This window comes from Erpetoichthys calabaricus, chromosome 16, assembly GCF_900747795.2.
Source record: "Erpetoichthys calabaricus chromosome 16, fErpCal1.3, whole genome shotgun sequence".
Taxonomy (NCBI): Eukaryota; Metazoa; Chordata; class Cladistia; order Polypteriformes; family Polypteridae; genus Erpetoichthys; species Erpetoichthys calabaricus.
The window spans coordinates 30,910,340-30,935,929 of record NC_041409.2 but is presented as its reverse complement, the minus strand read 5'-3'; the positions used below and the strand labels follow the sequence as shown (position 1 = coordinate 30,935,929).

Below are 25,590 nucleotides of genomic sequence, written 5' to 3'. Positions count from 1 at the left end.
AATTTCTTATTTGTAAATGTCTATAGTGCTATGATATCATTGTACCACACTGTTTAACATCAACGTAAATGTGTGTTTGTAGCTAAAGAAAAAACCATTTGTTCTCAAATAGCTTAGCAGCACAGGGACTCGTGCTCCTTGGTTTGACTTCTGCGCATGGTCGTTGTCTGTTTGGAGTTTGCATGTTTGGCTTTTAATGTGTGTGGGTTTGTTTTTTTTCCCTTTCTCATTTTCCTCCAATGCCCCAAAAGACCTATGTATTAGGTTAATTGGCAAAATTAATTAATAAAGTATCTATATCTAATCTATCTGTCTATCTAAATTGGCCTAATGACGGTATGGGTGTTTGTGTAACTGCCCCGTGTTTCTGCCTTACATCTGATCCTGCTATGATTGACTCCGAATCAGATTATCTGAGTCTGAGAAAGTTCTGTTCTGTTTATTTCTAGGTAATTGATGCTTTATCCACTGATGAGATGATGGTGCATATGAAGGGCACGGAGTAAACACAAACTTAATTTTTTCAGCAAAACAGCAACTATTTAAACCTTATTGCTAATTGTTAAATATATTACAATTTTACACGTGAACCATTCTCAGAACAAAAATTCTGCATATTGTAAATGCACACTATAGAATTTTGTATCATTTTCCACAAAAATAACTTGAGATTTTTATATGTGACATGTGACATAGTATGGCTTTTATAGTGTATGTATTATTATTTAAAATTATTCTAAGATCTTGCATCATAGTGCATTCACAGATTTATTTTTTCTCTATTTTTAAAATAATAATAAAGTTAGCTTAAAAAAAAAAAAAAAATGTTGCATCCTTTATTGCGATTCTAAAGAGATATTAGTGGAGCTGCTACCTTTATATGTCACTTAATTAACTGAATGGAACCTACTTTATGTGCAGTTTAAGTTTCACTTCAGTTCAGGTTAAACCTCTGGAAAGCCCCACAGATAAAAAAAAAAAAACAACATAAGGTCAAGAGGAGGAAATATCATAATTTACTAAGAACTGAATATAGTCAAAAGCAGACTGAATTCCATTGTACAGAAATTGTGAAAATAAAATCTGTAGAACTGGGCATCCTCTAAAACTTAGCATAGTTGGGTTAATAATCACCAAGGGGACTGTTACAGATTTCCAGACTAACAAAGCACTCGGTTATCAATAAATCTAATCTATGGGAGAGTGTTAAATTAAGGCATTATGTAAAAATGATTACATCCAGCTTTTACTATACAAGCAAAGTGGTGGCACAAACATGGCTTTGACAAGGCATAGTAAGTCACGGCCTGCAAGACAAAATGGACTGAACAAAGCACACTAAACTACTAAAAGAAAGCCTTTTGTTGTCTAATAGAAATCTGGAAATGGAAAGGAAAATAATTTTACAGCAGGACATTGACCAAAAATATACAGCCAAAGCTATAAGGTTGTTATACTGATGTTGCAAATAAAACTCTGCAAAAATTAAAGCCAGCAAAGAGAGATCCTATAAAACCTATAGCTGTAATTTTGTGAACGTATTAAATATTGATAGTGTAAAGGTAAATGTTTAAGCAGTCTTTTGTTTCCTATGTATAATTATTATGTTATGCACTAATTAACTTCTTTTTGTGTAGATTATTCAAGTATATATCATAATACGATGAATTGTGGAGGTCCTAGTATAGTTTATACTTGTTGTAATCACTATATTATTAGCATGTGGTGTAAATTCCTTAAGTGTTTACACTAAATACGCTAACTTAGTGACTAAAGTTGGGCCTAGACAGTGTTGTGTACATTCCAAGTAAAAAATGTCTTTCACTTTTGTTCCTGTTGGAACTAGAAATGCTGGTGGGTTTTTTGTTGCTCGACATGCCTGGGCAAAATGTCTAATTTATATCATCTCTCCAAGAGTGACCTTAAATTTCCCCTAAGCTCCTCTTTATAAATGACCTTCATAGGGACCTACAATTATTGTATGTTGAATGTTATACAAAAAAAAGGACATGCTTTGCAGCCTCCGAAGTTCTTATATCCCCTATGACAGGGGTAGGCAATGTCGGTCCTGGAGAGCCACAGTGGCTGTGGGTTTTCATTCCAACCCAAATGCTTAATTAGAAACCAATCCTTGCCAGTCTCGCACCTCATTTGATGTTATAGCTTGTTAGTCTGCAATGTTAGTTTCTTGTATCATAGATTTTTTTCCTTTCCAAGGATATCATCTAAATGATTTGAAGTCTAAAACATATAATTTACAGTCTGTCAAATTGTTCTGTTAAGTGTTTTATTAAACCAAATAGTGCATGATGAATCCACACAGGTGTGAATGGAAACAAGTTAGACAGAGAACTGCTGGTTCCTTTGTCATTTGCATCTTATTGCTTATAAGGAGCCATTAAAAACAGCAAATGCAGCTGTTTAAGACTGAAATAAGCAATTAAGTGTGGGGAACCTTAACAAGCAAGACCACTAAAATGAAGCATCAAAAAGTCACTTCAGCAATAAGTGTTTTGTCAGCAATAGTTGACCTCTCATTAAGAAACAGGGTTGGTACGAAAACCTGCAGCCACTGCGAACCTCTAGGACCGACGTTACCTACCCCTGCCATATGACGTTGCATCCTTCATTCACATGCGATTACCAGGGAGCAAGGAAGACTGTGACAATATATTCAAGTTTTAATTGCTTCTTGTGTCCAGTACATTTTAAGTACTACTTATATTTGTCCACTTAAAGAGCTAAGTGAAAATGTATATACACAAAATCTAGAAATAAAAATCCACCCTTTCAGAATCTTCTTATTGTTTTCAGGCCATTGGGAGACAAAACTATCCTTGCAATACCAGATATAAGGGATTAACCTTAAGTTAGACAGTGATGTATCATGGAGTGATCTCACACCTACACTGATACTCGCTCAAATTAGAACACTTTAGAGTTGTAAATTAAACTAACATGCATATAAGGCAGTACACCAGGGAACCCAGAGAAATTCTGTAAGTAAATGGGAACAATGTGCAAACTCCAAGCAGGCCCACTAGAAATTGTACCTGGGACTGTGAGCTAGGAGTGCTACCGAGTCACCACAGTCATATGTTAATATATAAAAGAAGTTTGTATGTTCGTATAATGAAGCTTACATTAATATGACATTTGTGTTTTGTAAGCATTACCTAATTATCCTGATCCAGTTACTGTCATGTTGTTCTAAATACAGTAGAGTCTCGCTTATCCAACCTTCGCTTATCCAACATTCTGTATTATCCGACGTCCCACCGCAAAAAAAAAAACGCATCAATCGGCAACAAGAACTGCAAGTTGCGAGCGTGAATGTAGTCTATTTTTTGTTGCTAAGTTCATTTTTTCAGTTAAATTTTTCTGTTGTTTTGTTGTAAAACATGATTACAGTGGATTATGTGGCTGGCCCTCTCTGGCGTGCGTGTCTCTCACGCGCGTGTGTGTGTTTGTGCATGTGCGCGTGTGCATCTCTCTCGTGCACGTACGTCTCTCTCTCTCTCGTGCATGCGTGTGTGTGAGTGTGTGTGTGCGTGCGTCTCTCTCTCTTGTGCGTGCGTGTGTCTCTCTCGCGTGTGTCTCTCTTTCTCTCGCACGTGTGCATGTGTCTCTCTCGCGTGTGTGTGTGCGCATGTCTCGCTCTCTCTCTCTCTCTTACGCGTGCATTTGTCTGTCTGTGTCTCTCTCTCGCGCTCTCTCTCTAACGCTGCACAGGGAATGCACACGGAGAGACCGAACATGTGCGGAAATCATCAGCCCACACAAACCGAAAGGAAAACTGGCTTGTTCCTATACCTAGTGTGTGGTCGTGCACAGAGGCAAAAGTTTGGCGAACTTTTTGGTCATAACCCGATTTGTACGTATTCAAAGATGTTCGTGAACTGAGGTTCCACTGTATTAGGCTCGTAATGTGTAAAATTATAACATAGTTTGACGTTTCATAGGCTTTTTCTTAACACCTCCCATTATCTGACATTTTCGCTTATCCGACGTTCTGCCAGCCTGTTTATGTCGGATAAGCGAGACTCTACTGTAATTAATTTTCTTCCATTGCTGTAAAATGTGTCCTGCCAGACCATTGTTGTTCTGAAAAAGTAACTTTCCTTTTCCCTGCTTTAATATTTTTCATGCATGTAAATACAGTGCCTGGCAAAAAAAAAAGTCGCCACCTGGATTTAACTAAGCAAATAGGTACGAGCCTCCTATTGGATAATTACTGCATGGGCAATTATCTTTCAGCTGGCAACAAGTTATTTAACCCCAACTGGTGCAATGAGTTGCTTCTCTTTTCTTAAACAACCATGTCGAAAGACACATCTCGTGGTCATGGAAAAGATGTTAGTCTGTTTGAGAAAGGTCAAATCTTTGGCATGCATCAAGCAGAGAAAACATCTAAGGAGATTGCAGAAACTACTAAAATTGGGTTAAGAACTGTCCAACGCATTATTAAAAACTGGAAGGATAGTGGGGACCCATCGTCTTCGAGGAAGAAATGTGGCCGGAAAAAAAATCCAGAATGATCGTGATCAGCTATCACTTAAACGTTTGGTGAAATCAAATTGAAGAAAAACAACAGTAGAACTCAGGTCTATGTTTAATAGTGAAAGTAAGAGCATTTCCACACGCACAATGCAAAGGGAACTCAAGGGATTGGGACTGAACAGCTGTGTAGCCGTAAGAAAACCACTAATCAGTGAGGCAAACCGGAAAAAAAGGCTTCAGTTTGCTAGGGAGCATAAAGATTGGACTCTGGAGCAATGGAAGAAGGTCATGTGGTCTGATGAGTCCAGATTTACCCAGTTCCACAGTGATGGGCGCATCAGGGTAAAAAGAGAGGCAGATGAAGTGATGCACCTATCATGCAAGATCTTGGTGAAAAATTAATGCAACACTGGATGGAACTAAATCTTGTGACATTGCAGAAGCTTATCGAAACAATGCCACAGCGAATGCGTGCTGTAATCAAAGCTAAAGGCGGTCCAACGAAATATTAAAGTGTGTGATCTTTTTTTTTGGTGGCGACTTTTTTTTTGGCCAGGCAGTGTATATTACAAAAGGATAAATAGTATGTCGAACCACAATGACCAAGGCATGAAGAGCATGAAACATGAGATGATATGACAGGAATCATATTATTACATATTACATACCTTGTAACTATGGTCACTCTCTGTTAAAATTTAGTTTATGTATGTTAAAAATGTTGTGTGTGCAGTTTTTCATTAAAAGTTATTTTACCTTGAAAATATATTTGGTGTTAGTGTTTACTGTATGTCAGGGTTTTTTTATCTACTCCATATTTTTTAGTACATGTCTATAGAGGCAGGAATTTTTGTTTATTTAGCAATAGGTAACCCTCTCCTAAAAACTCCAACTGGAGTGTCAGGTGAATGGTATTACATTCTTCAAATTCTCCAAAGGATTGTACTTGTTTTGTGTACGTTTAGAGACAAATATTTTAATATATGAACATCTGGGACCAAAGAGATCAGTTACAGTGTATTTGAAGAGGATGTATGGTTTTCAAATTTTTTGTCATGTCAGCCAGTTTAATTGAAATTGCCTAACTCTTTGGCTTATATTTATCACATACAATGTGAACTGCTGTATACACTTCTTCAGACAGCTTTACATTTCATTTTATTTTATGACTTTTTAAAGAATTTTTATAGGTAGAAATATATTAATTTATGTCTTTTTGCCTTAAGCTTAAAGTCAGAAGCCATGACACAGCATGTGGAAGAGGAGTTTGGACAAAGCCTGGAAAATGCAAAAGCCTGGATGCAAGCCGTCCAAGAGAGGTTGAGAGTTAATGACAATACACGTGGTCCAAAAGAACAGCTAGAAGCTAGGCTAAGACAAACAAAGGTAACACATTAACCTAAAGAAGGAGGGTGTTCATTCTGTTAGGTTACTCAATTAAGTATTTTATCTGTGTTGCTTCTTTTTTTGTATTGCATTCGGTGTATATTTTAGTCAGATGCATTTTATTATTGTAAGTCAAGTAAAATACATCATGACATAACTAATAATGAAACCTGATATTTCCTTTTTTGCATGAAATATTTTTTGTTATTTTGTGTCATCTCATCCCCTGGGTTATGTATTACCTGAAAATGTGAATTAGCTTAATTGACCACACAGCAATGGAAAAGAAGCAGAAATGTTAGAAAAGCAGGAACTGGCCTTTTGATCGGGTATAAGAAGGGATGCATCGATAACTGATTTTTTTCTCAGTGTTACATGTACCAGTTCCTGTACTGATATATCAGTATTTTGTACCTATGAGTTAAATGAGCACAGACTACTTAAATATATATTTTTTAACATTTTAACCTTTTGCGAATTACCTTAAGAAACAAATTACCTGAACGTCACATACACTATTTCGGAGTGTTTCAAGTGAAACTATAGCCTGGTATATCAGACTGATGGATTTTGAGTAAATGGTTTACTTTGTAAAATAATACCTTTTAATTTTTTTCTTACTCCTATCAACACGGTAATATCAATGAGCAGTATACAAAGGTGTAGGATGTACTAAAAAATGTACTCAATTACATAGAATATACTCGGGTTAAAGTAAAAAAGTAAGCTTGGAAAAAATTACTCAAGTAAAAGTACAATTTACTTACTTTAGGGGAAAAAAAATAAATTAGAAAAGATATCCTCTAATACCCATGGTGTGCATTGGAAAGTATTTATATTCACCAAAAGACATATCATATATATATTGTCACAGGAGGCTGGGGGGTCAGACCCAGCCGGGACACCTGGAAAGACCGGGAGGCGGTCTATACGTCCCCCGGGCCACGAGGGGGCAACCGCCCTGGATGTTGAGGGGACCACAGGGAAGGAGCAACGAGGCTCAAACCTTGGGCGCCCCAGACGTTGTGGAGCACAGGAGATCGACACTTCTGCCACTATATATATATATATAAAATATAAAATATATATATAAAATATATATAAATATATATATAAAAAAAAAAATATAAATATATATATATAAAATATATATATAAAACATATATATATATATATATATATATATATATATATATATATATACACACAGGTCCATAAATATTTGGACAGAGACAACTTTTTTCTAATTTTGGTTCTGTACATCACCACAATGAATCTGAAATGAAACAACTCCGATGCAGTTGAAGTGCAGACTTTCAGCTTTAATTGAGTGGGGTAAACAAAACGATTGCATAAAAATGTGAGGCAACTAAAGCATTTTTTGAACACAATCCCTTCATTTCGGGGGCACAAAAGTAATTGGACAATTGACTCAAAGGCTATTTCATGGGCAGGTGTGGGCAAGTCCGTCATTATCCTTATCAATTACGCAGATAAAAGGCCTGGAGTTGATTTGAGGTGTGGTGCTTGCGTGTGGAAGATTTTGCTGTGAACAGACAACGTGGTCAAAGGAGCTCTCCATGCAGGTGAAAGAAGCTATCCTTAAGCTGCGAAAACAGAAAAAACCCATCTGAGAAATTGCTTCAATATTACGAGTGGCAAAATCTACAGTTTGGTACATCCTGAGAAAGAAAGGAAGCACTAGTGAACTCAGCAACGCAAAAAGACCTGGACGTCCACGGAAGACAACAGTGGTGGATGATCGCAGAATCATTTCCTTGGTGAAGAGAAACCCCTTCACAACAGCCAACCAAGTGAACAACACTCTCCAGGGGGTCGGCGTATCGATATCCAACTCTACCATAAAGAGAAGACTGCATGAAAGTAAATACAGAGGGTGCACTGCAAGGTGCAAGCCACTCATAAGCCTCAAGATTAGAAAGGCTAGATTGGACTTTGCTAAAGAACATCTACAAAAGCCAGCACAGTTCTGGAAAAACATTCTTTGGACAGATGAGACCAAGATCAACCTCTACTAGAATGATGGCAAGAAAAAAGTATGGAGAAGGCGTGGAGCAGCTCATTATCCAAAACATAACACATCATCTGTAAAACACAGTGGAGGCAGTGTGATGGCTTGGGTGTGCATGGCTGCCAGTGGCACTGGGACACTAGTGTTTATGGATGATGTGACACAGGACAGAAGCAGCCGAATGAATTCTGAGGTGTTCAAAGACATACAGTCTGCTCAAATCCAGCTAAATGCAGCAGTCAAATTGATTTGGCTAGGTTTCATGATACAGATGGACAATGACCCAAAACATACAGCCAAAGCAACCCAGGAGTTTATTAAAGCAAAGAAGTGGACAATTCTTGAATGGCCAAGTCAGTCACCTGATCTTAACCCAATTGAGCAGGCATTTCACTTGTTGAAGACTAAACTTCAGACAGAAAGGCCCACAAACAAACAGCAACTGAAAGCCGCTGCAGTAAAGGCCTGGCAGAGCATTAAAAAGGAGGAAACCCAACATCTGGTGATGTCCAGGAGTTCAAGACTTCAGGCTGTTATTGCCAGCAAAGGGTTTTCAACCAAGTATTAGAAGTGAACATTTTATTTCCAGTTATATAATTTGTCCAATTACTTTTGAGCCCCTGAAATGAAGGGATTGTGTTCAAAAAATGCTTTAGTTGCCTCACATTTTTATGCAATCATTTTGTTCACCCCACTGAATTAAAGCTGGAAGTCTGCACTTCAACTGCATCTGAGTTGTTTCATTTAAAATTCATTGTGGTAATGTACAGAACCGAAATTAGAAAAAAGTTGTCTCTGTCGAAATATTTATGGACCTAACTGTGTGTATATATGTGTGTATATATACACACATACTTAGAAACAGAACTTTGTACTGAACTTTATATTGCAATTACATTTCAAATAACTTTAGTCTGTACATGTGTATGAAATGAAGAAGAGGTCTTTGTAAGAAAATCTAAACAAAGCACATAGCAGCCTTATGGATTTGAGCTTGCAATTATTATTGTTCAAAATAAGCCTATCATTAATAGCAAAGCATGTTGTACTCCCCTCCACTGGAATGAGATTATAAGTGATGGAAGCAGATTTCATATTTTTATTACAAGAAGTTCACAGATGGCGCAGCTCTACTGCATCATAGTAAGGAGGTTATGGTTTCGTGTCCCGGGTCCTCGCTGTGAGAAAAGTGCCATATAAATGTAATGAATAATAATAATATGAATGTAATAGGGCTGCTCTGTCTTTTATTCAGATTTTGTTTAAAAATAGTTTTCATGTTCATAAACTCAGTAGAAAACCTCTCAGTTTTTCTACTAAGTGTGTCATTGTTTTCTTGCAGCTTTCTACTAGATTTCAACATATGCAAACATTGTTTTTTCAAGCCAAAATCCAAATAAACAGCACAGCAGTTGCAGTGGTTATAAAGTGGAATTATTATTGTGTATTTATAGCAAACTAGGTTCATCAACTGCAAAGTACCTCATACTTATAATAATTAATCAAAACAATCTGAAATATTAGCTGACAGTGTAGTTCGCAGTTATCATTACAAAGTTAAATTTAAGACAGCACAAACTTCAGTGGAATGAAAAGCTTGCATTTTTGCACATAAAGTTCAGTAGCAAACTAAATGCTTTTGAACAAATTGGATGTTGGTACTGTCTGCATAGAAACAGCATACAGTGATCCCTCGCTATATCGCGCTTCGCCTTTCGCGGCTTCACTCCATCGCGGATTTTATATGTAAGCATATTTAAATATATATCGCGGATTTTTCGCTGCTTCGCGGGTTTCTGCGGACAATGGGTCTTTTAATTTCTGGTACATGCTTCCTCAGTTGGTTTGCCCAGTTGATTTCATACAAGGGACGCTATTGGCAGATGGCTGAGAAGCTACCCAACTTACTTTCTCTCTCTCTCTCTCTCTCTCTCTCTCTCTCTCTCTCTCTTGCGCTGACGTAGGGGGGTGTGAGCAGGGGGGCTGTGTGCAGCTGCTTCCTGAAGGACATGCTGCACGGAGCTTCGCATACTTAAAAGCTCAAAGGGCACGTATTGATTTTTGACTTTGTTTTTCTGTGGCTCTCTCTCTCTCTCTCTCTCTCTTCCTGCTCCTGACAGAGGGGGTGTGAGCTGCCGCCTTCAACAGCTTTTTAACCGGCGGTGCTTCGCATACTTAAAAGCCAAAAAGCCCTATTGATTTTTTTTTTGACTGCTTGCTTTGCACTCCTTTGAAAAGGAAGATATGTTTGCATTCTTTTAATTGTGAGACAGAACTGTCATCTCTGTCTTGTCATGGAGCACAGTTTAAACTTGAAAAAGAGACAACTGTTTGTTTGCAGTGTTTGAATAACGTTCCTGTCTCTCTACAACCTCCTGTGTTTCTGCGCAAATCTGTGACCCAAGCATGACATTCTAAAAATAACCATATAAACATATGGTTTCTACTTCGCGGATTTTCCTATTTCGCGGGTGGCTCTGGAACGCAACCCCCGCGATGGAGGAGGGATTACTGTATATGTAAAAGCAAATTTAAAAAACTAAAGTAACTATTAATGTGTTATCTCTAAATAGTAATGCAAGATACCAATGAGCAAGCTAAAGTAAAAATTCTTGGGATTATGCCACACACCATGTTGAAAAAGGGAAAAAACATGTAAGCGGGTGTTGCAGCACTTACCAGTAGATAACAGAACTGCTTACGAGAGCCACAAGAAGCCAGGTCCTTTCCCAGCAGCATCAGACATAAGACAGCAGCACTCTCTGAATGAGACAATAGTCCATTAAAAGGCAAAAATCAGAATTTATTCACACCAAGCTACTTTAAAGACACAAATTAAAGTAATGCATACGTCATTGGGAGGTGAAAAAGTGTTATCCAGCACAGACATATAGAGAAAGTGTGCTTCTTCAGCACAATGCAGTAGTAACAAGGCCAGGATTCAAACCTAAGCCCCTAGGTAAGTGTATCAGCAGGACTAACCACTGTGCCACTATGCTGTTCATTAAAACATAAAAATCTATTAATAATTAGGGAAATGCTAATGCCAAATGCTGTATGTAGCATAGTTCTGTTTAAGTAATTATTAATTTTTCTTGTTGCCTAAGGTAACAGTCAATCTTTTTTAATCATTTGTAGGAAATCTATGAGTCAGAAATTGAGGGAATGATGAAGATGGAGATTGTGTACAAGGCAGGAAAAGAACTCCAGGAGATCGGCAATGAAGACAAACGGCATGAGACCATCTGCAAGCTGAAGAACATCAAAGAGCATTGGGAAGAAACAAGAACATACATAATTCACTGTCACAGGTGTGAGAAACTGCGTATGTAATGTGGTACTATTACTCCTGTTTATATTGCTTTAAATGGAATTACATCAATTTTTATGATACTTATTCTTTATTAACTAAGGCATATCCTTGCAGTTAAAGTTAAATAAAGATCATGCTGATATTATAGAATAAATGCTACTAACCTCTGTTTTCCTTTGGGCCTTGCAGTCGCATTGAGTGGGTCTGGCTTCACTGGAATGAGTATCTGAAAGCCTATGAAGAATTTAGTTTATGGCTAGCAAAGATGAATCTGGAGTTGGAGCCCAACCTACAGCTCCAATTGGGCTTGAAAGAGAAATGCTGGCAGCTGGACCACCATCACATTTTGCTGAAAGTTATCCATAACCACAGTGATGTTCTTAACAGGCTGCTAGATGAAGCAGCTTGTCTCCACAGTATTACTGAAGACGCCAGTATGAACGATGAAGTGCAGAAGAAACTTGAGGCCAGTTATGAAGATATTAACAGTAAAGCTCAGGTCTGCAATCCCTGTTTATTCACAAACCTGTCATAAAGTTAAAAGAGATGCTTAGTTGTCTGTCAGAACTTTAAAGTCTTACATTTTTGTCCTTGATAGATATTACTGTGAAATGGGGTTAAGCCTCAGCACCAAATGAGATCCATAATTTCTTATGTGTCAGTTCACATGATATTTTGATGTTTTGTTTTTTTTTTTTTCCTGTCAGTCAATCAGTATACAGCAACTTGTATGGCTTTTCACAGAGAGTACTTAAGCAAGTTTAAAGAGCCAATAAATCAGAATCAGACATTTAAACTCAGTTGTAGATTGTGTTAAATAATAAGTACTGAATTTTGTTTCAGGAAAGAGTATTATTACTTCAAAAAATTGTAGAAGAACACAAAAGTTACCAGCAGAGAGTTGAAAAGTTCCAAAACTGGATATTGTCAAAAGCTGATGAGGTGAACAAGTGCTTTGAAATGAAAGGCAGGATGGATGAGAAGTTAATGAGACTGCAGGTATTGGAATGCAGAGCAGACATTACCGATTAGGCCAAATGTAAGGCGTATCATGGCTCATGTAGTGGTTCATGTGACCTTTATTCTTTGTTGTATTTTAATTTTTAAAGCATGTACTTGGGAGTATCAACAATGAAGAGAAGACACTGCAGGATATTGAAAGAATGGCGGCTGCCGTAAAAGAGAATACCTCTCCATTGGGGGCAGAGAGGATCAGCAAACGACTGGAGGAGTTGAGAATTTCCTGGGAAGAACTGAGACGCCTCTGCAAGATAGAGAAAGGAAGACTTGAGGCTGTCGTGCAGTGTGAATCAGAAAATACAAAAAAAGTTTCTAAGCTGAAGCTGGACACCGCAGCATTCAGAAAAAGAGTCCAGAAGTTAAATGATGGTTTACAGGTTTCTGATCAGGAAAGAACACAAGAAGAAATGATAATTTTGTTACAGAAAATGCTGGTAGGTTTGCACTGATTTTTGCTTTTTATCCTGTTGTAATTAATCAGTAAGTCAATCCTCTTTTATGAAGTCGGACCATTACATGGCCGTTTACCAAGTGAACAAGTGTATACTACGAAGTAGTAGGTAAAATGCAAGGTCCTGTAACAGTATGAGTCGGTGGTATTGCAGAATCAGAATCTGTTTTCTTGCTTATTGATGTGACAAGAGGCACACTTACCAACCACCTTTCTTCTTATATCATTTGTGATGTTAGACTAAGGTTCCATTTTAAGGCAATTTCACTTTTAACTATTTTTGTTTTCCTCAAACATGCATTCAGACATTTTATAAATCCTTTGAACTTCTTTGTCAAAGTAATGATTTGGGAGGCAAAGGTTTTCCTGGCATCATCAGCTTCAAGTGAGGAGTTATTTGTGGATTACAGAAAATTCTACATAGACACTGAGAAAATATAAAAATTCTGCACAGACATTAGGCACCAGATCCAGTTTCACAGATTTGTAAGGCAACAGCATCATCCACCTTGCCACATGTAAAATTAGAAATCACTGTTTGGAATGTGATCCTATCAGCGATGGTTTCTGCTACGCCTGTGATGTTACTGAGTGAAACAATCGGAGTGTACATTTTTCATTTCCTGTAGAGAAGCAAGCAGGTTTTGATATGGATGGATAAAATATCAAGGACGTTTGATGAATTCAAGTGCTAGACTTCAAAATCTGAAGTGAGCAGTGTCTTTGTGTGCATGACAGGTAGTACGATCATAAATACAGGATTCCTTTCAGGATAAACTAATTCAAATATCTCTTCATTTTACTACTAGTGGGAATATACAGTAGATATTATATTGCATCTGACCCCTGATTTTTCACATGTTAGGTTATGTTACATAATGGAGTATGTGAGCAAGGTAGGTAATACAGTGAATAGTACGAGTAAAATGTTTTATGCATATATATGTGCTCTCCTTTTTGTTCACGTTTGAGTTATATGTAGTTAGCTGAACTTGCAGAATTGAAAACCAAAGCTATTAACAATTTAAATATCCTGCATTATTGTCTAAAATCAGACTAGTAACCATAATATTTTGTAAACATAGATATCATTCTATGCTAAACCTGTTGAACATACACAAGTCATCACTCCAGTTATGTAGGGCGAAAACTCTCATATTCTGAGATGGTCATGCGTATAGTATTTGCTTCTATATTTTCTACTGCATTTGATTGTCGTATTAATGTTTTTATATCTCTTTAAATTATTTTGTATCAATATGTTTTTTCCAGCAAATAAGGGGTAATATTGCAGATGAAGAATCCACTGCTGAAAGGCTTAAGGCTCAGCTGAAGGAGGTTTTCCAGTTTTCCCAGGATGTACAGGTCCAATCTGACGTTCTAGCTGCAGTAAAAGAATATCAGAGGTTATTTACCTTTCAATTAACATTTCACATATGTGAACATTTATTTATATATTATTTTATCTAGAGGTTCACTTCTCAGTATGATCTTAATAAATAACAAGAACTGTTGAACTTTTACACAATGCTGGAATGATTAAACAGAATAAGAGGATATGTGCGGGATAAAAAAAACATATCTTTATAAATATAAATTGCAATATGTGATTAAACTATTTTTATGATTACTATTCATTTCAGGACAGTGTATTCAATGTTATTTTTATAAAGACACTTGCAACTGATAGAGCTCACTGTATAGAATCAATGTTTCAAAGAGACTCTTGCAGTTAAAAATAGTGATATTGTAAACTAACAATAAAAACATAAGTAATATTATCCAAAATTAAATCTTGCATAATCCTTTCATAATAATGTGTAACTCTTCATCCATCCATCCATCCATCCATTTTCTGAATCCGAACACAGGGTCATGGGGGTCTGCTGGAGCCAATCCCAGCCAACACAGGGCACAAGGGCAGGAAACACACCCCCAGGCAGGGTGCCAGCCCACCGCAGGGCACACACACCAAGCACACACTAGGGACTCACACGGTAAGTCTTCATATTTCCTTTAATTATATCTTAATACATAATTCGCCAGTCTCCTCACTCACTCAATCACGTCCGTCCGAAGCCGAATGCGCAGTCGCCTTCTGCTCACGTCACCTTCTGCGCATGTCCGAAGCCGAATGTGCAGTCGCCTTCTGTGCAGCTGCCCGAAAAACCTTACGAGACCGACATCGCGGCAGGCGGGCGGATTTACGGCCGCGAAAATTCCAAAGAGAAAGGCGACTACGGCCACGAAAAATTCAAAGAGAAAGGCGCGACATCGACCCGATCGTCCAACCCCAACATAGGCGGAGGGCGGCGGATTTACAGCCGCAAAGATTCAAAGAGAAAGGCGACTTCAATTAAAGCTCTAGAGGCCTGAAAGGCGATTTCAACTACAGCTCAAAGCCTAATTCCGCATTCATTCAATACACCTATATCAGGTTTGTGGTGCTTATACTTATTATATATTATACTATTCCACTCGTGCCCGTTTCATCTTACGTTGTCGAAACGGGCTCTTTGTCTAGTTTTTATATAAATTTTCAAATGACTAGTTGATTCTTCTTGAATAATAATGCAGAGAAAAAGACAAAGTAAGAATAACTCTTTAATTGATTGAATGGTTCAGTTAAATCTAATGCTTAACTTTCTAAATTCAAAAAAATGATTATGGTATGCATTCTTATAATTCTGTTTCCTTTTCTTCTGTTCACTTTACTGACTTGTTGTGGGGGTTTGTGTTCATGCAGTGTGAAGCGCAGGGCATTTACACTCTATGCAGAAATGGAGACAAGTCTGTGGTGGCTTTTCCAGGTCCCTCTTCGTGATTTTTTACACTGGAAATCTGCAGTACTGACAACACTGTCTGTCCCTGAAGATCAGACATCATTCATTGAACATCTAAAGCAAGTTAAGGTACCAAGCAATATTCTTGTTTTTTTTTTTTTTTTTTTTTTTTTTTGATTTTCATGAATTAGATAGATAGAATAAGTTTGTACATAATAGGTACAGTATCCTATAAAAATCTTCCTGCCATAGTTTGCCAATATTTTACAAGGGAGTAGAGCATGAGTAGTTATATTTATTGATATGTTCAGAGTGTTGCACGAAATGTGTGTGCATCAAACAGGATATCTTTATTTTTGAGATCAGAATTCAGACAATTATGCTTCAGTAATGAATATTTGGTGCATTTAATGAATATATGGATGTGCATTTGTGTATATTAAAAGACTGCATGGTGAAATATCACTTGATACTGTACTCAAGATTATTCTATTTGGCCTTATCTTTATTGCTACTTTATGTGTTATTGCAGTTGGTGGTGTGCTGTGTTTTGTGCTGATTCCTCACAGTTGAAGACTTCTGGGTTCAAATCTAGGCCCAGACCTGTCTGTGTGCTTTGTATGCTTACTTGCCGTGTTTATGTGTGTATTCATCAGGTCACTTATATTTCCTCACACTTCCCAAAGTTGTGCTTGTTTCTCTATATTAATCTTGTATGAGTTATTACGGGTGTCTGTATGTGTATGTGCAAGCGTGTACCCTGTAGTGGACTGGCACCTTGTTCAGAGTTGATTCCAATCTCATGGACAGTGATGCCAGGATAGACTGTGGCTTTGGAAGTGGATGAATGGGTTATAAAATGGATGATTTGCACTATCAAATTCTACCTGTTCTAAATAATATTTTGCAATTTATTATTCTGTTCTCTAGCAAATTAATATTTTAAAGGTGTATAATGCAAGTCTGTCTCGGCATGGCTAAAATATTGCTGTTGTAAATGAAAATGTGTAAAGATGGTATGGTGTATCAGGTAATATGCTCAATACTAGATTAAAAAAGAAATGACTGTAGCGGTAATAAATCATTGTCAGTAAGTAATGTAGAGAAAACTAAACTGTGTTCTCTGTAATTGGTGAAAATAGCAGTCTGTTAAACCTGATGCTAATCATTTTGACAAATTTTCTGTTCTGTAGTTTTTAGTACAACAGAGCTTTCATCTTAAGGACAGGCTTAGGTTCCTTTCTGAGAAACAAGATTTGCTCAGCAGCATCTTTGATAAGAATGACGTTGAAAGCCTGAGGTTACACACTGACAGAACCTTAAAAGAGAGGGAAGAACTTCATGCTCGTCTCCTCCAGTGCAAAGACCATCTGGAGGTAAACATATTCCTAGATGGAAAAAAATGTTATCAGATTTAGTTATTTTTTAGTTTTGTTTCATCGTATTTTCTATAATGCTTCTCTGTGTGTCTCTGTTTCCATGTTAAGATTTTACTCTTTTTTTAATAGTTTTTAGAACTTTACGTTTTGTTCCTTTGTTTTTAATGTTGTTTGTTGACATGTAAAATGTTTGCTGTTTCTACTCAGATCTGATTGCATTCTGCATAGTATTTTGAATTATGTTTTTATGTCAAACTAATGGGTATCCTCTTATTTTTTTACTGTGTTTTGCTCAGCAAAGATATGAATTATCTGTAGCTTAATTGTGCCTGTAATTGTGTACCATTTTGCGAAGGTTTGTCTGATTATAAGCAAGCAACAGAAAGTTTTGCTAAGTTTCAGATAATGTGAAATGATATTTTTCCCTTTTGCAATGCACTAGACTTCAGCATCAAAAGCACAGGATTTCAAATTAATGTTCAAATCTATCCAGAAGAGCTTGTCTACTTTCAAGGACCGAATTGCATCCGAAGGGAATCTGCAACCAGATATACTGACCAAAAAGGCTCAGAAAGAGCGGCTTCAGGTAATTTTATTTTTAAATAGTCAGGTGTTTAATGTATACTTCAGACTCAGACATTAATTTTTGTTGGTTTTATTATTAATAATAATAATAATTCTTTACATTTATATAGTGCTTTTCTCACTACTCAAAGCGAACTCCACAAAGGGAGGACCCAGGACGGGAACCCATGATCTCCTTACTGCGAGGCAGCAGCGCTGCCACTGTGCCACCTGGAGCTTTGATTTATGAGTAATAATTCAAAGAGTCTATGTACCAACCTCACAAAGAAAAAAAATTATACTGCAGAGAACAGACTAAAATTTTAAGAATTTAATAGCCTTAATTTAATATTTATCTGTTTTCAAACCTTTTTTAAACCCAAAGCCAAACCTACCCTAGCACAGTAGTTACTGGTTTCAGGGACCCTGGCCTGCAGGTTTTTGTTCCAGTCAATTTAACAATCAATGTGTCATTTTACTTTTAATTGATCTTATTGTTTAATCAGTATTTAATAAGTGTTTAATTATTATTTTTCCTTCTCTTATTTTGCATTCATGAAAAAACAGTAGTGTGACATATATATTTATAAGAAATACTTCTATTGTTTGCTTAATTTCTTAATACTTAATTATGTCTTTTCATTTTCTTTTTAATTCACTTCTTCCTTGTATTCAGCTACTGAGAATTAATAACAACCTGAGCTGACACCAGTACACACAACATGGAATGCAAATGTGTAGCTTAGGTCCCTTTTACCCATAACAAAACTGAACATTAAAAAAGAATAAATTCTTACCCATCTACATACATAAATTCGTATTCATTCAGTAAATGTTTAGCATAATCAATCTATATTTTCTGACTTGATACAAAAGAAAAAACAAAAACTATGGAGCCAGCAACTTGGTTAAGCAGAAGCTTGTTGGAATGAAAACCTGCAGCATCAGGTGCCACCAGGACTGAACTTGAGAGCTGCTATTCAGACAACATTGCATACACTAGAAGAACCAGACCTAGACAGGATGCCAATATATCATACCAATGTCACCAGTTAAACAAATACATAAGCAATTGGGATGTGGGAGGAATACTGGAGTTCCCAGGCACCAGCACAAGTGGTTATACAAGAACATGTAAAATCCACACAGACAGTCCCAGTTCTCCTGGAGCTGTGAGACATCAGTGCTTATTATTGCATGCCGTCTCACCATTTATCTTTTATATAATATATAATATGCATATTTACATAAATTACACATCAACCTTTTCATTTGTCTTTGTAACTCTTCTTATTTAATAACTATGTTCTATAGCAGCACTAGACCTATAGAAATCATAACTCTATTATAGATTATATTTAATAAAGTAAATTTTGATGTGTTTTTTGGCTGATATTTTCTAATCAGATGCACTATAATTGATTTTTTGTTTCATACATTACTATCTGTATAGTAGCTTGCATACAGTATATCGTTTTGCAATGATATTTATTTTTTTCAACTCTTCATGGTTATTTATAGCAGTGTTGTATTATCCAAAATTACATTTAAAGCAAAATACCATTACAGTAAATGCAGCTAATAACCAATTAAATTTGCAAACTTATAAGTGTGTGCATGCGTGTTTATCATCTTGTTGCTGTGGCTAGTATGTTTTGCAGACTTTTAACAACAGTCCAAATTTGAAGTATCAGGCTTTCAGTAGACATGAATAAGTAACAAAAGTTATTTTATACTTTAATAATATTATTTCCCATAAGCTCCCTTCTACTAAACATGGTTATTCTGGGACAATAAGGAACTAAAGATTAAACTTAGAAAGGAGATCATCATCCTTCAAAAACTCTGCTGCTTATTTACTGTATTCACATTTTTGCTAATAATCCCTTGTTGCAGTTAAGGAATACTTTTGCACTTTGAGATTTACTGCTAATGTAAAGTGCCCCTATAAATAAAATGCATTATTATTACTTCTCACTAGTAAAGAAAGACAAATGCATATTTTGCATATAATTGTAACTGTACTGTATTTGTTAATATGTTCAGTGTTTTAGGCTTGTTAAGGTTATTGCACTATATAATTAGAATTGTAATTGTTTGTTAGTGTCAGGGTGGTGCAGTGATTAGCAGTGCTGCCTCACATATCCTGGACCCTGGATTCAAATTCTAGCCCCGTTGCTTTCTGTGTGTGGTTTGCACATTCCACCTACTGTATGTGAGTTTTTCTCTGAGTATTCTCTTTGTACTCTTCCTTGCATGTTAGGTTAATTCGTGGTAAAAATGTAATCCAGCCTGTCATCCAACTGCAGCCCAAGGTATTTATAGGTCTTGACCCACTCCACATCAACCCCTTCAATGGATACAGGTCTCAGTGGTGGTTTAGACTTCTGGTAGTCCACTACCATCTCATTGGTTTTGGAAGCGTTCAACAGAAGTTGGCTTGACTGACACCATCCCACAAAGTTATTCACCAGACCCCTGTAATAATAGTAGTCATAATAATATAGATTATAGTTTTAATATGGATTTTTTTTTTTATATTTCCTTAGCAGTCAACCTGCTTGATTTTTTTTTTTTCAGTGGTAATTTGAATACTCAAGTCAATTGCTAAGCTCATACTTATGACATAAATGTACATAAGAATTAGCAACAAACAAACAAATTAGACCAGATTGTCTGTCTGTTATGGTTAATTTGGTGACTGAAGCAGTGTGTTAACCAAAATGTATTGTATGTTTTCGGTTAAAGCATCATTGGAAACATTATTGCTTTTCTAAGTAAATTATGGTTGGCTCATTTAATGGTTGTAAAAGATGTAAAAAATCAAAACAGAAATTCCTCTTTTTCTAGGTGATCCACAAAGACTTAATAGACTTTGAGCCAAATATTCTCAAGATGCAAAGTTTTGTATCAGAATATCCATCCTACAAATATCAGTTTGCTCAACTTTTAGCCGAATGGAAGACTCTCAATAATAGTCTACAGGTAAAACTTTGGTTTTTCTAATTTTGCTGTCACCCTGTTTAATAAAAAGTAAACCATAACAGATATAGTTCACTAATTTGTTTGATGAATTGATTTTTTGGAGTCCAAAATGCTCTTCAGATCATTGGAGTAGGTACTGAAGAACGATGTTTATAGAAGTGTGTCTAATTTGATGTTGCTTGGATTGAAAGGATTTACTTGTTAGATATAATATCATCACTAGCTGTACAAACATACTGTATAATGCTTAACAACAACTTACTGTCTTAATCCAGTAATGTTACATTTTCTAATAACAAATAAAAAAACAAGATATTTACATGAAAGTTATTATAATGGATGTAATCAGAAGACAGTTATGTGTTTTTAAGAAGCTGTGCTTTAAATAGAACAGCGGAACATAATGGTTTAACAATCTCTTTCTATATTTAATAGTGCAAACCCCACTTCTGTCTATTTAAATTAAAATATTTAGAGTATGCCGAGTATTAATGGATCTGGTTCCAAATGTCACCACGGAATATAAGAACCTTAGTCACTACAGTTTTTAAGCTTGCTGTTTTTCTAAGTCGTGAGATGCTATAAATGTTAGGTGTTTAGACAAGGTACTCAGCATCATTGGTGCCTCGTGACATAAAGTAAGATTGCTGTGAGTTCTTTTTGCAGTAGACTTCTCTTTGTAAATACTCACTGAATAAACGTATCAACTTTTTGACGCCTCATTTTGCAGAAATCTCTACAGGAATGTGAGAAATCAGTCAATGACCATGAACATTTTCGTGAGAGGTTGTTGAGCCTTCAGCAGTGGATGATGATAATACAGCAGAAACTAGAGCCCTATAAAAGTGTAAATGGTGACAGGAGTACTGAAAATCGTGAGGGCTGAATTAGAGTCAGTTGTTTATTGATAGTCACTTAGGTCTTCTTCATATCATGTTTAAGTTAGATGTACTGGAACACTCACTGTGGACCAGTGCTTCAACTCTTGCTGTAAAATAGATTTGGATTAAACAATGCTTTTCAAGAAACTGTTTTCCCTTTCACTTCATGTGACTCTCTTTAATTCATGTTTTATTTAAAAATGTGAGCAAGTTGCATCATTTTTTAAAAAGAAATAAGAAATCCAGTGAAATTTTAATTTCTAGCAAGTGCTATTTTAAATTGCTTTTTAGAGTATTAAAATATATATCTAAAAATAACCAAAAATAATGAGTTAAATAATACACAAATGTTTGATTTTAGGGTACATTTTAACGAATCTCTGTATCCCACTGACCATTTCACACAAAGTTAACAACACTTTGCAAATGCTTCTTTACTCTGCTTTATGTTAGTTGGTGTTTCTTTGATATTTCTTGGGATGTACTAATTTTGCATCAGGATTTTGAATGATCTCAATAAATCTCACTATTTTGGATTCTATTGTCTTAATGCAATGATTGCTAGGGTGCATGGTCCAAATTTCACACTACGGGTCATTGACGCAAATGGCTTCCAGTTGCCCAAGATTGTAGACACCCTGAGAGCATTTTTTGCAAGTGCTTTAATTAGAATTCCCCGTTTACAAACTCCAGTTTAGATTTTTGACTTTGACTGTTTTTGTTTATTTTGACTAACATGTACAATTGGCTTTCCTTTTAGTTTCGACCCCTGGGCTTGTTTTTAGATTGCGATTTCATCTCCTGATCCTTTTCATTTGTAAACGGACAGGAAATCCACACTTGCCAAATGATCAGTATAGAGTGTAAAACATTGTAAAAATATAGGTGGAAATCTTAACACTGGCTCACTTTGTGATTTTGATCGTGTTGGCTGAACCTACCAAAGCTTCAGTTTCTGGAATATCTGTATCATGTTACATACTCTGGTATGATATTCAGTGTTAATTATCTAAGAGATTGTTTTTATATTTTTGTGCTTTTGTGTTTATTATTTGTCATAATTTGTTATTCGTTTATTATTTGTTATTGATACATTCAGGCATGTGGAAGAAATATAACCATACCCAACAAATATACAGTATACAGTGGTGTGAAAAACTATTTGCCCCCTTCCTGATTTCTTATTCTTTTGCATGTTTGTCACACAAAATGTTTCTGATCATCAAACACATTTAACCATTAGTCAAATATAACACAAGTAAACACAAAATGCATTTTGTAAATGGTGGTTTTTATTATTTAGGGAGAAAAAAAAATCCAAACCTACATGGCCCTGTGTGAAAAAGTAATTGCCCCCCTGAACCTAATAACTGGTTGGGCCACCCTTAGCAGCAATAACTGCAATCAAGCGTTTGCGATAACTTGAAATGAGTCTTTTACAGCGCTCTGGAGGAATTTTGGGCCCACTCATCTTTGCAAAATTGTTGTAATTCAGCTTTATTTGAGGGTTTTTCTAGCATGAACCGCCTTTTTAAGGTCATGCCATAGCATCTCAATTGGATCAGGTTCAGGACTTTGACTAGGCCACTCCAAAGTCTTCATTTTGTTTTTCTCAGCCATTCAGAGGTGTGATTTGCTGGGTGTGTTTTTGGGTCATTGTCCTGTTGCAGCACCCAAGATCGGCTTCAGCTTGAGTTGACGAACAGATGGCCGGGACATTCTCCTTCAGGATTTTTTGGTAGACAGTAGAATTCATGGTTCCATCTATCACAGCAAGCCTTCCAGGTCCTGAAGCAGCAAAACAACCCCAGACCATCACACTACCACCCATCATATTTTACTGTTGGTATGATGTTCTTTTTCTGAATTGCTGTGTTCCTTTTACGCCACATTTAACGGGACATTTTGCCTTCCAAAAAGTTCAACTTTTGTCTCATCAGTCCACAAGGTATTTTCCTCAAAAGTCTTGGCAATCATTGAGATGTTTCTTAGCAAAATTGAGACGAGCCCTAATGTTCTTTTTGCTTAACAGTGGTTTGCGTCTTGGAAATCTGCCATGCAGGCCGTTTTTTGCCCAGTCTCTTTCTTATGGTAGAGTCCGTGAACACTGACCTTAATTGAGGCAAGTGAGGCCTGCAGTTCTTTAAGGGACGTTGTCCTGGGGGTCTTTTGTGACCTCTCGGATGAGTCGTCTCTGTGGCTCTTGGGGTAATTTTGGTCGGCCCGGCCACTCCTGGGAAGGTTCACCACTGTTCCATGTTTTTGCCATTTGTGGATAATGGCTCTCACTGTGGTTCGCTGGAGTCCCAAAGCTTTAGAAATGGCTTTATAACCTTTACCAGACTGATAGATCTCAATTACTTCTGTTCTCATTTGTTCCTGAATTTCTTTGGATCTTGGCATGATGTCTAGCTTTTGAGGTGGCTTTTTGGTCTACTTCTCTGTGTCAGGCAGCTCTCTATTTAAGTGATTTCTTGATTGAAACAGGTGTGGCAGTAATCAGGCCTGGGGGTGGCTACGGAAATTGAACTCAGGTGTGATACACCACAGTTAGGTTATTTTTTAACAAGGGGGCAATTACTTTTTCACACAGGGCCATGTAAGTTTGGATTTTTTTTCTCCCTAAATAATAAACACCATCATTTAAAAACTGCATTTTGTGTTTACTTGTGTTATATTTGACTAATGGTTAAATGTGTTTGATGATCAGAAACATTTTGTGTGACAAACATGCAAAAGAATAAGAAATCAGGAAGGGGGCAAATAGTTTTTCACACCACTGTATATTATCTCATTTTCTGAAACTGCTTTTCCTGGTGAGAATTGTGGTTTGTATGAGTGCATATCTATAGTAATGTGGACAGGAAAGCAAACCGTGGTACACATTCAAAGGCTGGGGTACCTGCTGGGTCAACCCTTTTAATTAGAACAAAAATCATTGGCTTTAGTGCCTGCAATTAAGAAACCAAAGTGGCTTCAGTAAGCCTTTGCACAAATACTAAGTAACAAAAGAGTCAGAGCTCTGTCCTTACCCGGTGTCAAGTCAATATGTGACGCCACCTTGTGGAAGTGCCTCCTTTTTATAATGTCTGAGCTGAAAGGAGAGGGGCCTTCTCATAGTGATGGTGTCACATTGCTTCTTGATGCTGCAGGGGAAAGAGAAGATATTGTTAGCATCAGCACCCCCTGTCATCCCAGGGTGGAAGTGATTACCTCTTCAGAGCCCGAAAGATGGTCCACCGGTGCACATGTGCAACTACGGGGCGGTTAAAGGACTCGGGTGATGTGTTTCTCTGCTGCTTCAGTAGCTGGTGCTGTGTGCAGACCAGAAAAGTGATGACTTTTCCAACCCTGATATCACTTGATGTGATGTAGTAGAGTTCTGTGCAATAGGTGTCTGCCAGCCTGGACCCGCCTCTTCATGATCCTGCCAACTACGCCCCTATAAGAACAATAGGACACAATAAAAAGATATGGGCAAACCACATATAATGTATTTCTCAAAAAATAAACAAAACACAATTCAACTGGAGTAACATCTTTTCAGATGGGAATCTGAGATTGAACTAACTCAAAGATGGCGGAATTTCCGGTTATGTTGATTTCCAGCTGGAAGAGGTGGGTCCAGGTGGGTGGATACCTACTACACGAAGCACAGAGTCATTCAAGTTGTGCTAGTTATTACACAAAGTAAAACCCATAAAGATTAGGGAAAAATCTGCAAATTCTCTACAGACTGTGACATGTCCAAAATCAGTACCACATATTCTGGAACTGTGGGGCATCAGTAGAAATGACTACACAATCTGTATTGCCCAATTTTAACACAGAAGCGTGCACTTTCTGGTTCCTTGCAACTTTCTGGTGTGTTTCAATACATTATAATAGCATACACTTACATTAGCAGATATTGACCTACAGAATCTTTGGTTATCTCCTGGATAGATTTATTTGGCATATTTAATACCTTTCCAGATACAGTGGTACCTCTGGTCATGACCATAATTCATTCCAAAACTCTGGACGCGACCCAATTTGGTTGTGACCCGAACGTAATTTCCCCATAAGATTGTATGTAAATACAATTAATCCCTTCCAGACCGTACAAACTGTATGTAAATATGTATTTTTTTAAGCACAAAAATAGTTAATTGTGTTTTAAATCCACTCTTAGATAGGACTCCTGTCACAGGGGGGATGACATCTAACACAGCAAAAATAATTGCACAGTTTGTAACTGACCACAACTTATCAGACCCCTGGAGGTTTCTAAACCAAAACTCAAGAACATTTTCT

At 36.8% G+C, this 25,590-nt stretch overlaps 1 protein-coding gene across 1 annotated transcript in view; it reads left to right on the top strand.

Moving 5' to 3' along the window:
• The window catches only part of syne3 (spectrin repeat containing, nuclear envelope family member 3), an 87,595-nt gene that overhangs the window by 35,556 nt on the left and 26,449 nt on the right, over positions 1-25,590 (top strand). The window contains 11 exon segments of the mRNA XM_051920020.1: positions 5,727-5,886; positions 11,057-11,229; positions 11,421-11,730; positions 12,075-12,230; positions 12,341-12,685; positions 13,975-14,108; positions 15,449-15,614; positions 16,679-16,861; positions 17,307-17,450; positions 20,279-20,413; positions 21,144-21,305. Coding sequence (XP_051775980.1) covers positions 5,727-5,886; positions 11,057-11,229; positions 11,421-11,730; positions 12,075-12,230; positions 12,341-12,685; positions 13,975-14,108; positions 15,449-15,614; positions 16,679-16,861; positions 17,307-17,450; positions 20,279-20,413; positions 21,144-21,305 — 2,068 coding nt within the window.